Below are 15,370 nucleotides of genomic sequence, written 5' to 3'. Positions count from 1 at the left end.
TGACTTTTTCTGAAAAATTAAAAATATATTTTTTTTCCTCTGTGTAACTCAATCCGTGGACATACTGTATAATATTCCAATTGTTATCTCTGATCATGATTATTTCAATTTTCATTCCTATACAAATATTTTCTTTGAGATACATAATTATATTAATAACTTTTTTCTTTTTTGATTAGATAGTAGCAACCATATATAAATGAAATTTCATTATTTGTCGCTTATTAATTGAATAAGCGCTTATCTGTACAGCCTGGCGATTATTGTGTGTTTTTCTCTAACTTTTGACTTTTAGGGTTAAAAAGTGTATTCGTTGTTTTTATAATATCATTTTAGTTGAGGTAGGTATGTTACATTTTATTTGTCGAATAAAGAATTCAAAATAATCGGTCTACCTTAATTGTGAACTCAAAAATGATTACAAAATAAAAAATTAATTCTGTTTAGTGAATATGTATATCATTTATTAAATGAGTTACCAGTATTTCATTAGGTTAGAAAAATAACTTATACATATAGCTTATTAATGATTCATTATTTATTATTATTATTACCTTTAATAGCTGTTATCGAAAGGGCATAACATTAATTTCATTTCTTCGCAAAATAGGAGTACTTGCGAAGTACAATTTCAACAACATTACGAGTATAATAGCTATTTATGCACCAAGGGCGTTACAACCATGATTACGCCCGGAGAACGATGAATCCAGATCGAGGGCTTTAGCCCGAGAGATGGATATCGTTCAATGGGCGTAATCATTCGGTGACGCCGTGGTGCATACAAGATTTTATTTTTCACTACGCGTTCTTTAAAAAAAAGACAAAGAATTGGCATTACAACATTTGGTAGCCTATGAAACAAAAACAAATTGTTTATTTATAATTGTCAAATTTTCTTTTGTGTTGCAATTATGAATTGATGAGGGCGTTATGAATTCATTACGCCCGCTTATTCTTATTACGCCCTCTTATTATGCCCCGGTTGTTATGGACATGTTTACGTATTTCGTATCCTAAGAGTTATCATTCAATTATAGTAAAGTGAAAAATAAAAATATTGAAGTTACAACCCAGAATTCTAGAATAGATAATCACAAGTTTAGAAAATTGTCTTTGATCAGAATATTGTTTCAGCTAACGTAGCATGGAAAAGACAGTACTGTATCTTTTATTACTGATAGGAGCAGCAAACTCACTTAGCGATATTGCTACTCTGCGAAAAGAAAACGAAATTTTGTGCATTACGGGAGACGTAACATTACCTACTTTTATATCTCCGCCATGTATTGAAAACTCGACAAAATCATTAAGTTTATTAACTGGAGAAGACTGGAGTTACGACAACTGGATTTTGACAGACGGAAGTAAGTCTCTATCAGGATCTGTAACAGATAAACGATGGGAAAGTAAGTACTTTTTATTATTTGTCATAATTCATAAAATACAGGTGTTCCAACACTTACCATTTTTGCGATTACGCGGTTTCTAATTATCGAAAAAATTTGAGGCTTGGTTATGAAGAGACACACATTTTGGAACAGGCTTATAGCTCCTATAAGCCTGTTCCATTATTTAATTTATTATCGAGTTTCGCGTCAGAAGATTAGATGAAATTAATCAAAATTCGATTTTTTTTTTTCTAAATAGGTTAAAACTACTTTACCGGTTTCAGTATAGTTAAGCGTTGGTTTACATTCACAAAAGTTGGATGGTAGGTGAGTCATAACTGTACTAGTACAGTTATGGAATCATAACTGTACTAGTACAGTTATGCTGTAGGGTAATATTGCCATAGTGACAATAGTGACATGTCAACAACAATCAACAAATGAAGACAATATCTAACTTTATTCATTATTAATTCAAACAATCGGAACTAAAAACAACAATAATTACTTAAATAGACGGAACTCTGCCATAGTAAAAGTGAACTGCACTTCATAGCAGGGGGCATCGGGTAGTACCTACGTCCATAATGATGAGGGGCAGAGGGGCTATATTTCTTCGACTCTATAAACAAAAAAATAAATACGCTACGAAACTAACACTATGAGCACTTACCAGTTCATGAAAATACGCCAACATCACTGTCATTTACACTTGTAACCTTATTTAGATCCTGCCCTTGTTTGAGTGTCTCTATGATTTCAGATAAGTACCTCCTGCCTTTCGATTTTTCCGGTATTAAGCTATTTAAAGCTTGTTCTTCTTCATTTAAGACGTTTTCCGGTAAAACACTATCATTCAAACTCATTTTGCGAAATGTCTGTTTGTATAAACAACCAAATGTAACTATGACACTCGAACATATCATGCAAACGCGATCAACTCAATCTATTTGTGTGTTTGGATTTAATTGTTTTAAATTCTCTTCGGCTTGTTCTGAAACCGGTAAACTATTGAACAAACCGCGGATGTTATGAATCATAACAACCTTAGATGTCTTAAAATCCTCGCTCTACGAGCTCGGATTTCAAACCGACATCTGCGGTAGTTATGATAGTCATAACATCGCTAGGTATGTTAATAGCTATAATACAGAAAACAGATATCTGATAATAAAAAAAAATAAAATGCATCACTGCCGATTATTTGCAATGACTGAAGGTGCCACACAACTGACAGGAATTTATGACGTAGTTACACTAACTGCCTAATCACAAACCAAACCAGAAGTAAGATTTACACCCCATCGCCAAACTGCATCTACTTACTCTGTCAGGGCCGAACTCGACTCTTAAATTGAACTGAATTGAATCGAATCGAATCGAATCGAATCGAATCGAATCGAATCGAATCGAATCGAATTGAATTAAATTAAATTAAATTAAATTAAATAGTTAATTAATTATTAAACCTGCTGTCATTCTACATTTACCTCGTAGATGTCACTGTTATTTTTTTGTAATTTGAACAAATAATGCAATAATGCACTGAGTGGGGTAATGAAGCTCACTTATCCCACTGAGTGCGGTAATGAAATGCGTGCAGTTCTTATTCCACTCAAAATGAGTGGAATAAGTGAGTACATTTACACGGACCGCTAACGCCGGTGTTACTTAAACCGGTGTTATTAAAACTGGTTTAAAACGTGCGTTTACACAAGAGTTGTTGTACAGGCGTTAAAATCTACATCGGTGTTGGCTTGGTTTTAGCTAAAACCTCTTCGCAGTGTGACCAACTGAAATGCTTCCGAGATTGGCGTTGTTGTTGGAGCAGTTGCCAACGACAACTGTGCTTGTGTTGGCAGGCCTGCTTCAAAACCGGTAGCCATTTACACGTACATTTTACACCCGCTTAGTAACGTCACGCCTGTTGGTAAAGTGGTGTAGCGTTAGTAAACCGGTTCTAGTGATAGTAAAGTCGGCGTTAAATCCTATTTACACGTCAATTAACACCGGTGTTAACAACACCGGCGTTAGCGGTCCGTGTAAATGTACTGTGTCATTTATCCCACGGGATTAGATAAACTCTATTACGTAACTCAAATGTCTGTAAATGAATGTGACTATAAGGTCTTGTCCAAGCAGCCGTAGATAAAGTATGTTATATTTAATTAAGCATACAAACTGGAAAAAACTATTTGTCTACATTTACAATATTACAATCAATTGTATAATTTAATAATAAGATAGTGAAAGTGAAACGGTTAACTATTTAACGCAAATATTCTTTACCGTTTGTTTCTGTTTTAGATTTTGAAGTAATTAAAACAAATTACAAAACATTTAACTTCGTCCAGTCACTGTCGCTTTCAATATATTCACCAGAGGAAGTGGAACTATTTGTCAAGAACGACCAGCAGCATAAAGCCATTATTTTAAAAGATTGTAAACAAAAATGGTGTCATATTTCCACTTTTTCAAGAAATAACATATTCTTTTACTTGGATAATGACGTTAAATCAGTGCCATTTAATCCGTACCAAATTAATGTAAAAACTAAGAATGACACCTTTTGGAAAATACACGATTGTGAGTATCCAAATACAAAGACAATGACTTGAGCTTACTTGATGTGATATAGCGTTAAATTAATGAACTAAATCTTTATTTTTCAGATCAGTTTATGATGTCGGAAAATGTTACGCATGGAAAACCTACAAGACTAACAATTCCCCATACTGAAAACTCTTGTTTCTTGTTGTACGTATCGTTGTGTGAAAAATGTGTTCTGACAATTCCACAATTGAAACGAATTTATAATTCCACAAATGACTCACGCATTTTTAATCCTTGGCAAGTCTATCAACTGGAAATCCAAACTGGTCTAGAAAATTTGAGTTTTTATAAAACAACAACGGACAACAGTATGTTAGGGTACTGGGGAATAGACATACAGCAGTGTCCTGCAAATGACAGAGGTGCATATGTTTATTTTATTTTTTTACAAATCCATTGAAAATTTGTAGCATGCAGAGTGTCCCTAAAAAAGAAGACGGGTCCATAGCTCCCCATATTTATCAAAATTTATCAAAACTTTTTTTTGAAAAAATTTTAACCCCTTTTTCTCGAAAAATATCAATATTTGTACATAGTCATTATAAATGATTGTCCCATCGCAGTTGGCGTTGAAAACCTACACAAATTTTGGATGTGCCGGCAGCCTCGCAACGTTAGATAAACTAGTAGAGAGATTTCCCCTACCGCCAGTATCGCCACCTATCGGCGAGTATCACTCATGTTATGGGGCTTGCGGCGCATTCAACTATGTAACCAACGCCTACTGCGATGGGACAATAATTTATAATGACCCTGTATAAGGCATTATTGGCTCAATCGTTACCTTTTGTGGGGTTCTATGACAGGTTAAAATATCTGCACAACCTTCAAAGTCACTCTGTATAATTATCTTTTATAAAAACATTTTCTATCTTATTTCTTATTAATTGTCTTGCTGTTTTTTGTTAAAAAAAGTTGAAACATAAAGTTAACAACAATTTTCACTTATAATATATCTGTATTTAGTTGTTCACAAGGTAAATGCATCTGAAATAGGAAAAAACAATTACTTATGCCACGTTTTGAACCACGAATATAAAATGGAAAGTCAAATGGAACAGAATAATGAAATGGTGAATGTAGAATCATGTGGAGATCAAAACTGCAAGTGCATTTTGGATTATATTGACTCATACCAGAACAGTAAGTATGAATATTAGGAACTATTTTTACAAAAAAAAAATGCATATTGTGTGTTTTAAACGTCAGTTTCAGTTTGTCTAATGATCAAACTTATTTATCAATTTCTCTTCATAGTCGTAGAAAAAGTATAGTATTCTATTCGCGGTTAATGACTACTACTTACTCGGATGAATTACGCCACTCATCAGCGGCTCGTGGCACAAAATCATCCTCAGGAGTAATAGTCATCATTATCCGCTCATTGAATAATATACTATTATAGAGTTCTCATTGATACAAAACTGGAATAAGTACGAGTAGACATATAGATTAATGAATCAAGGTTAACGTAATTATTAAGATATATTTTTTGCAGCAATCTGCTTATCCCAAGGAACCTGCGAATGGGCATGTAAATTATACAATAAGATCAGCAACGAGGAATCTACTACAGGTATCTCGTATCCCACCTCCACCTCTACAGGTAAATTATTGTTATTATCCCACCTCCTCTACAGGTAAATTATTGTTATTATCAGAATAAATAAGAATCTCATTGTAATATACTTTTAAATCGAATATTGCCCACAATTTCGGCTACTTAAATTAAGGCAAATATTTCTTGTCTTAACTGTAGATATACAATTAATTATTAGTTAGCTCAAAACTTAAAAATTGCTACTGATATCAGTGACTTTTATAGCTGTTGAAAATATGTTTCTCATCTCGGCTTAGTTAACGTAAAAGGTCTTGAAACTAAATATACAGCCTGATTTTAAAAGTTGTGCAGATATTTTAACCTGAGGTAGTACGTGTTAAAAGAAGGCAAAATAACTCAACTTGCCTTATACAAATGTTAATAGCTTACAAGAAAATCGAAGGAGTCACTTTGTTTGGGAACCGCTGAAAAAATTCAAATTTGGCGGGCATTTTTAACGTATGACCAACCTAAAATGTCAAGTTTTGTTTGACTTTAGTCGTTAATGTGTTGAGTTTCATCACGAATTTTTGATAAAATTTGTCAAGTGACGACAAAAAAAGTGCCTCTAACTTATTCAGAAAACAACGAAGGCTTAAACAACAAAGTAAAAGGACTGTAATTGTGAGTAAAAATAAAATAAAACATCAAAGAAGTTGCTCAAAATGCCTGGCACCGTTTGTAATGCAAGCTTCAGCACGATGTGCCCAAGAAAGCCGAACTCGATCCAGAATGCCTCTGTTTTGACGAATTTCCTCAGAGGTGTTTTGAACTCGCATGTTCTTCAAATGGTATTTACTGCAGTGGCATACACAAGTTGCTTCATATATCCCCATACGAAAAAATCGCATGGGTTCAAACATGGCGACTGAGGAGGCCACAAAATTGGACCAGCACGACCTATCCAACGATTTGGAAAAGATATATCCATCCATATCCTAACCTGCCGAGCATAATGAGGCGGTGCACCGTCGTGAAGGTACCACATTTCTCGCCGAATTACCAGACGAACCTCTTCGAGTAATTCGGGCAAAACTTCGTTTAGAAATTGACGATAAGATAACCGTCTCCAATCAAAGGACGGGGTAACACATAAGGACCTATGAGGTGATTTTCAATAATCCCAACCCACACGTTAAGTGAAAAAGACTGTTGGAAGTGACGTTCTTGGATTTCATGAGGATTTTCTTCAGTCCAAATGTGGGTATTTCGACTATTAAAAACACAATTTCTCGTAAAACAGCCTCGTCCGTAGCCAAAACATAACTTAAAAAATTATGCATGGCTCGTTGAAAATGTTTTTCTATTCACAATAACGCACAAACCTGAAAGAAGCAATATTTCACTAAAATAAGTGTTGCCAACACAAAAAATGTCTCTAATACCAATTATTAAAACAGGTGCTTTAACTTTTATTTAACAAATATCGGCAGAACTGGGCACAAAAAATTTTGTGTATCACACGTCCAGAAACAGTTTTGCGAGTACTCGCATTTGCAAGCCTCGGTTATGCGCCTCGGCCCGCAAACTTACTCGCACTCGTAGACGTGCCATTTCTGGCCTAGTGATACAAATACATAACTATTATTAGAGAAATTAAATAATTCTCATTAAAATAATTCACACAAATTTTAAAATAACAGAAATTATTTGGGAATAAAATAATGTTGTCTTGATAAAAGTGATTATAGGTGATAAAATACTGAAAAAAGTGTCGAAAACCTTTAATTCTTTCATTAAAACTATATCTTTGTTTGGTATAATAAATTATGTATCCCTAAAAATACATACGTATTTAATTATTAAAGATGGTGTTTATCAAAGATGAACAGTACATTCTTCAATGAGCGTATAATGATTGCTATTATTCAAGAAAATGAAAATTGTAACACGAACCGTAGGCGAGTGGTGGAATCATCCGAATGAAGAATAACCATTATACGCGGTCGAAGACTATACTTGCTCCATGACTACAATCTTTGAAATTTTAATTTAATTTGATTTTTTTATTTTTGACAATTTAAATTGTGCCAATTGTGCCCTTGTTGACGGTTGCTACGCGATGCGCGACTTATTGTTTACAAACGCATCCGATTGACGATCTTCCGGTGATAGAATGAAAATACGACGTCTATAATTGGCCGAGTTTGGAATCCACACGGTGTGGAATTGATATTATTCTTTGAATATCCAACAAGAATACATTCATTCTTTAATAATCGATCGTGGAGAAACATTTTTCTTGACTACATTTTATTGTTAAGTATGACATTTAAACTTTTTTAATTTCTAGCTTCTAGTCATAAGATTGGTAACCAGGAATCAAACTTAATTGTGATAACAGTATTAATTGTAACATTGTGTTTGTTCGTTACATTAGTGGGCTATGTTTATTATTTCAAGAGATGCAGCCAGAAAAATAATAATGATAACAAAATTGTTACGAAAGAGGAAATAATGCTCATATCAGTTCCTAGCAAAGAAAATCAGACAATTGTTGGGAATATTAAAATAGAGTCTTTAGAAAGTTACTTAAAGAAAACAATGGTGTCGTGTAAGAATATCGAAAATCAATTTAGCGTAAGTGGTGCAACAACATAAAATTAATAATGTTAATCACTTTTATGAAGTCTTTTCGAGAAACACCAACCGAATCATGTGCAGTCGGTCTGGAAAGTAAAAATATTAAGAAGAATAAGGATAAGACGTACATTCCATGTAGTGTATACAATTTAATAAATGATTAATACGTAAATACAATACACTTTCAGATGATTCCACTAGAGTCATTCTCCAACCACTAAAAGAGATGGGTACAGACGATTACATAAACGCAACCTATATTAATGTAAGAACATAAATATAGTAGTTTATTTATCGAGTTCGTGTGTAAATTGGGCTCTTTATGGCATGAGTGAGCCAGTTTAAAACGCGAGTGAAACGATTGTTTTCGAGTGATAACGTCACCGATATTTTTTTTAAATGGAAACCTCGGAAACCTATTTTTTCCTTTATTCTGATAGCCCTTTTAGTTGTCTAAACGACAGTATAAAAATTTTGTTATCTTTTTTGAGAAAAAAAGTAATGAATTTGGAAAAAATAAACTAACAAATGCAAGTCAAAAACTGTGTTACTAAGTACCGAGTGACTATCAATGATTGAAAATTATTTTGTTATGTTGGTAACACATTTGAAATCTTTAGTTGGCAACATCGTTGGCATGACACACGCAATTTTCAAAATTGAAACAAACGTCAAAAAAATTAGATTTTTTTCCAACGCCAATGTACTTCGTGACTTAACCTAAATAGAAATGATTGACAGATGATGCACGATAAGATTTGCACTACCAACTGCATCAGTGTTACCACTCCCACTATTTTGCTTCAATCATTTATAGTCACTCGGTACTTAAAATTATGGAATTAAATGCCATCCCCCAGCTTGTTGACAATAAGCAAGTCTACGAGGAAATCCTTCCTGTTTTAGTTTTATCCCTGCACCCAATCAAAATTAAAATTTAAATTCAAAATATGTATAATACGTTGTGTTTCTCTTAAATGATCCATTTTCGAACATGTTTTGTAAAACAAATAACATATTAGCCGTTCACGATTGTTTTAAACACGCAGCAGGCCAAGATATTTTTTGTTAGATTGGCGTCAGGTCCTGTCATATGACGTTTCATTATTAAATATTCGTCTTGTTGTCAATTCCGTAATTGATTTAATGCCATTCATTTATAACCTAATAGTTATTTATGCAACGAGTTTCTGTGTAAATTGGGCTTTTCGAATTGCCCGAGGGACAAGATTAAAACACGAGCGTAGCGAGGGTTTTAAGGCCTAGAGGGCAATTAGAAAAGCCCAATTTACCCAGAAACGAGTTGCAAACAAAATTGTATTGTTTGAAACGACGTCCCTGAAGCTTCCAAATCTTTTAAAAATGGTTTCGCATTTGCTTTTGACAGTTTCGACAAATTTTTCAAGACCTGTCAGAAATGTAACGTTGAATGTGTTGTATAGGGCAACGGTTCGTTATCTGGTCATTTTGCTTTAGGGCAGTTAAGGATGAACTGGAGTAACAATCTCTGCAAAAAGTTGCGGAATTCTTATAATGCTATGAAACGTTTATTACGAGAAATCAATATTTAAAAAAAGAGCTTTTAATTTTTGGAAACGAATTGTAATGAGTTGCAAGTAAATTTTGTGTTTATTTTCTTGATAATTAGATAATTACTTACATGTGATTTTACAATCTTTTGACTAAGACTGTACGTGAAAGTAAACAAAAGCACACTGAATTTCAATTTTCATTGATTTCTGTTCAAGTTCTTAACGTAACTGTAGTAAAACGTGCGATATGAGTGTAATCTTGCATACCGACGTCAATTATATGCATTTTGTTCACTTTTATTGAAATTAAAACAGATACATAACCTCAAAAACCGTGTTTTTCCACATATAATTAGCGATTACATGGAAAATCCTCGACCAACTTTTTTTGTAAATTCATTAGAAAATTCTACGATATCGATACTTTATGTGTGAAAAATTTAAGAAAAATTGGCCATTTTGAAATATGTTTTTTAGCACTTTTTATGCGACCATTGCTCGATTTCTCATAAGAACACGTGTAAAATATCCCGAAACTTTAGAAAATAATAACTTTAAAATTCCTCGATCAATTTTTTTTAAATTTGGCACAGTACTTTAGAATGGATGAAAGGACTATTGTACCAATTTTAAGCAATTTTCGCCATTTTTCAATGTTACTCCAGTTCATCCTTAAGAGGCAGTTTACAAAGGAGAAAAATGAGAATTTATGACAGTTGAAAACAATAAAATAGATTTATTATGCCAAATCACAATATTGCCAACTAAAACGTCAGATTTTCATAGACAGTCCGAATTTGAAACAATCGTGAATGCTGTATACGAATGAAATGACACTACCATTTGATTGTTTGATTTACCTACTTGATTTTTTGACTTGTTTTTGTTCTTTATAAAATTTATTTTTTCTAACTTTTTTTTTCTCAAAAATTTCCTTAGGTATGTAAGATAACAAAATTTTTATACTGACGTCATCACTCGAAAACAAATGACTGCTTGGAATTTTATTTGGTATTAAAATATGTATGTATTTTTATAAACTAAAATTGACCTGTCCAGAGATTTTTTTGAAAAAAATTTTGTTTAATTTTTAATAAATTTATTCCATACTTTTGTCGCTCACTGCATTATGATTCGCTACTTATAGGGCTATGACCGTCCAAAAACCTATATAACTTGTCAAGGGCCGAAATTTAATACCATCAAAGATTTTTGGAGATTAATTTGGCAAGAAAAAATAGAAACCATTGTAATGGCAACGAATTTTATTGAACATAAAAGGGTTTGTTTTCCAGGTGTCTTTGCAGAATAGTGATGTGTTACTTTTCAGAGAATGTGTGCCGAGTACTGGCTGCAAAAGTTGAACACTTCGTTTGAATGTGGAGAGATGACAATTAAATTAATTAAACAAGAAAATTACGAGTACCATGACATCCGAGTTTTTGAAATCTACTACATGCAGCAATGTAGAAGAATCAAACATCTTCATCTCAGATGGGAGTCAGAAACGATATTGTACCCTAACGTTGTGGTACCAGTTGTAAAATATATAAGACATATTACCGAAAACAGTGTTGTTCCAATTTTAATTCATTCCGGGTACAAAATTAAAAAAATATACGAAATATTAATTTATAATTAATTGTTTCAGGTTTGGAGTAAACAGAACTGGGACTCTAATTTTATGTGATTTAGCTTTAGCAATGGCGAATGCAAAGAATGAAGTTAATTTTTACGCTTTAATGAAAAACTTGAGAGAACAAAAACCATATATGGTCAACAAAATGGTAAACCTGACTTCCCGCTTTCGGGAATCTTTACATCAAAACAAAATTTTAGGAACTTTACTTACTGATACACTTGATCATTTTGGAATGTTTCATGGAATTAGAAACTCCATTCAAAAAATCTCTTTCCGAAAATTTTGACACTAATGTTATTAAACAGCAGCTCAGTTACTTAAAACGATTTAACTGGTACGATGAGATAGTTAAATCTTGGAACCCCGAGCCCCCGACCTCTGATAATAACCTTCCGTCTCCAACATATGGTTAGTTTTCCTGAAACATCCAGATCTCTTTTATTGGTTTTACATTTTTAAGTTGATGGTTATAAGAGAAATAAAAAATATCTAATCATGCAGCAACCACAAAAGAAAATGGCTTCCAAATTTTGGACTGTGGTAGCAGCAAACAAAATTTCTCACATCTTATTTCTAAATAAACTTAGAGTAAGTAGGTACAGCGTAAAATATAATTTGAAGTCTCATTTCGTACCGGTGAATGTAAAATTAATTAATTGGTTCGAAATTTAGGAGAAACAATTCCTGTGGCCCCAAAGATGGAACACTCATTCAAAAGTAATTACAGTGAGATATTTGGCAGCGGAGAAAACAGGTTACGTAACAAAAACTCAGCTAGAGTTGCAAGTGTATGAGAAAAAGGATGGAACAGTGAGAAATGCATTTTTTTAAATCCGAAAGCGAAATGACATGTTTGTTGTAGATATTGTACGAAAATTTTGTTGAAGTATTCGAATTTACCGATTGGAATGAAAAACAGCAATTCCCTAATTCGAATAACAATTTTTTTCAAATTATAAAACAATTTAACTCTGCAAAAAATTGGGCACCTTTGGTCGCATGCAGGTAATTAGTAACATTGTCATTTAGTTGTATTAAAAAGACATTATTTTATTGAAACAGCGATGGACTCGGCGCTTGTGGTTTGTTTGTGGTGTTATCTTACATTCTAGAGAAGTACGAAAACGAATTAGAAATTGATGTGTGTAATGCCATTCGAATCGCAAGAAGAAGTGGAAAACAATTTGTGAATAATTCGGTAATGAAGAAATACTACTTAAATTTAAATTAACCACGGTTTTCAACGCATTTTCTTTTTAGAAACAACTTTCATTTATATATTCCTTTGTTCAGCACTACTTTAGAAATTTTGAAGCTTATGACCACATAGAAGAATAACAGACTTTTCTATAATCGGGACAACCAACAGATATGGTAATAAAACCGCCCCCTAGTGCCCGCGTATTTTAAACAACAGCTTCTAGTTGGCTTATTCAAAACGTGCGCATATTTTTGAAGCCTGATGTACATACATCCACAAAAATGACTTGACGGTATTTTATTAATTTTAACCTCGCTTCAGCAGTTTGACCACGTGTTCATGTTTGGAAAAGATGTGCACGTCATAAATGCAATATTTTTCTCAGTCTATCAACTATATCACATTCTTATAACAATGACAATTGGTAAAGAACCTGCTTCATTGTGTAACAGCAAGGCGGTCTCTATTTTAACAGGCCAGGACACTGGCTGTGTTGCCAAATTTCTTAGTGGGCCATTCCATAGCATCCTGAGTTTCAAAAATATTGGCACTTCCATAGAAAGGCGGTTCATTCAAAAATCATTTTGACAAGACAATTAATTGTGCAATTAATTTCAGTAATTGAAAAATAAACATGCCACACAAATGTTGCGTTCTCGTAGATACCTAATTGCTTATGCTTCAAGTAAGTCTTCCTACGTTAGCGTTTTCAAATTCCCATCGAAGAAGATTAGAATGCAAGAATCGATGCGGATTTTGGAACTAGAAAACTGGCGCGTGAGGTCTTTGTTGCTCGTTCCATTAGGTCTAAAATCCATTTTAAATTATAAACCTGTATTGATGGTAGGGTCCATACACCCGAGTGGGTAGCTATTGCAGGTCTTATTTATTTTTAACAATTCATACTGCACCTTTATTGGTCTTTAATGGTCTCTGTGTACGACTTTAGAAAAAAAATCTTGTCCTGAGCTGTACAGTGTACAGGTGGCATGCGTTGGAATTTGCACTGGAGCTAATGCAATCAAGGTGAACTAAAAGGACTTCTATCTTCATTTTGGATAGGACACTTGTTCAGAATACAGGACTCTATGAAATTTTATTAACAATAGCTATCTTATAAAACAGGATACACACCTTGACTTGATCACCTGATATACTTTGACTGAAGTAAAGTTGCAATACGAGAATTAGAAAAATCTTTCAGTGACGATCAACTGACACTACTGACAGCTAACAATGACAAAATAGTGAGTGACAGTGAGTGATCACAAAACTTCAAAACTAGTAACTTTTTTAAAGGTTGGCGAAGCAACGTTGTCAGACGTTAGTGGGCCATTCCACAGACCACTTTCTGAAGTCAGTGTCACGGCCTGTTAAAATAGAGACCGCCTTGGTAACAGGCTTCGGCGTATATCGTTCTGCGCAACTAACGCCACATCCCTTTTTTTTACTGCATATATCTTTTCGTTGTCCCAACTATAGAATCTTGTTGACATCATTTGCAATATTCTTTATAATGTAATTGTTTTGTACAATATACAGGGTTATTCACGAGACTTTCGATGAAAATTTCGTTATATGCAACCCAAAATACAAGATAAGTTAGCAATCCAAGTAGCTTGGCGAACAAGATTAATCATGACACCTTCTCTGTATTGAGGTTATGAGCAAAAGTTAATACAGGATGTTATTGAAAGTTGTACAGATATTTTAACCACGAGCTACTGGCTTCATCTAGAACTCGGAAAAAATATCTAAAAAATTCTGTCAAAAAACAAAATGAACTTTATTTTTTGAGCTACAATTTTTTTAATTGCTTTTAGTATTCTACGTTGTCAAACAACCTCGTAGGTAAAATTTCGGCACATTTTAAAAATACACCCTGCATATCATATTTTATAAAACGTACACCAATGCGGTTTCCTTGTTTTAGAGCATATTTCCTATAGGTTACTTCACATTGGTGTACATTTTATAAAACATGATATACTGTGTATTTTTAAAAAGTGCCGAAATTTTACCTACTAGGTTGTTTGGCAACGTAGAAGACTAAAAACAATTTAAAAAAATTGTAGCTCAAAAAATAAATGTCATTTTATTTTTTGACAGAATTTTTTAGATATTTTTTCCGAGTTCTACATGAAGCCAGTAGCTCGTGGTTAAAATATCTGTACAACTTTCAATAACACCCTGTATAAATGTGAAAACTGACATGCAGACAATAAGGGCCACCAATCGTGGATTTAAGTATTACTTTTTATAAATTTAGGAAGCTAGAAACCATTGGAAGTTGTAGTTTCGGTTGCATATAACGAAATTTTCAACGGTAGTCTCTCGTGTGTAGCCCTGTATTGTTATTTGCTTTATACTATCAATTTAATAAAGAAGCTTAATTTATATCTCTGGTAGAACTCTTATTTACTTATTTAAAATCATTGTAACGATAACTTTAATTTTGTAATTAGTGGGGTAGTATCAAGGACGGACGCAATTAACTTTTTTGGGGGAGTTATGACTGATGTCATTTTGGTCTTGGTCATTAATAAATCTCGTAAATGGATCATCCCCCATTCTAGAGCCGATGTCATTTTTAGTCAGTTTTAGAAAACTGAATTTCCTCTCTTGAGAAAATACTGTCTCTAGCAGATGAATAAGCCAAACTCATCAAACCTTTTACTAAAATAATTAAGTAAGGATATAAACTCCATCCATTTTCAATATACACTACTAAATCTAGTGATTTTAGTAACTTTTGTGGTGTAATAGGATACAACTTTTTCCTACTGTAAATGCAATGTCACAGATAAT

General features: G+C 33.3%; 1 protein-coding gene across 2 annotated transcripts; it reads left to right on the top strand.

Annotated features, from left to right (window-relative positions):
• The first annotated feature begins 212 nt into the window (after window positions 1–212).
• Window positions 213–14,961, top strand: LOC138128596 (receptor-type tyrosine-protein phosphatase epsilon-like). Of its 2 annotated transcripts, none has more exons than XM_069044799.1 (18): window positions 213–345; window positions 1,138–1,409; window positions 3,699–3,977; window positions 4,064–4,366; window positions 4,971–5,147; window positions 5,503–5,610; window positions 7,898–8,184; window positions 8,235–8,322; window positions 8,376–8,452; window positions 10,867–11,001; window positions 11,050–11,318; window positions 11,371–11,506; window positions 11,559–11,769; window positions 11,822–11,949; window positions 12,034–12,171; window positions 12,224–12,366; window positions 12,424–12,559; window positions 12,622–14,961. In XM_069044799.1, the coding sequence occupies exons 2-18, from the start codon at window positions 1,148–1,150 to the stop codon at window positions 12,697–12,699; spliced, it is 2,955 nt and encodes a 984-aa protein (XP_068900900.1). In that variant the 5' UTR covers window positions 213–345; window positions 1,138–1,147; the 3' UTR covers window positions 12,700–14,961. The 2 variants fall into 2 exon arrangements, with proteins under 2 accessions (XP_068900900.1, XP_068900899.1); XM_069044798.1 differs by having other exon boundaries at window positions 214–341.
• The last annotated feature ends 409 nt before the right edge of the window (window positions 14,962–15,370 follow it).

Source organism: Tenebrio molitor, chromosome 4 (assembly GCF_963966145.1).
Source record: "Tenebrio molitor chromosome 4, icTenMoli1.1, whole genome shotgun sequence".
NCBI classification, from domain to species: domain Eukaryota; kingdom Metazoa; phylum Arthropoda; class Insecta; order Coleoptera; family Tenebrionidae; genus Tenebrio; species Tenebrio molitor.
The sequence above is the reverse complement of the archived record's forward strand: the minus strand, read 5'-3'. Positions and strand labels throughout refer to the sequence as shown.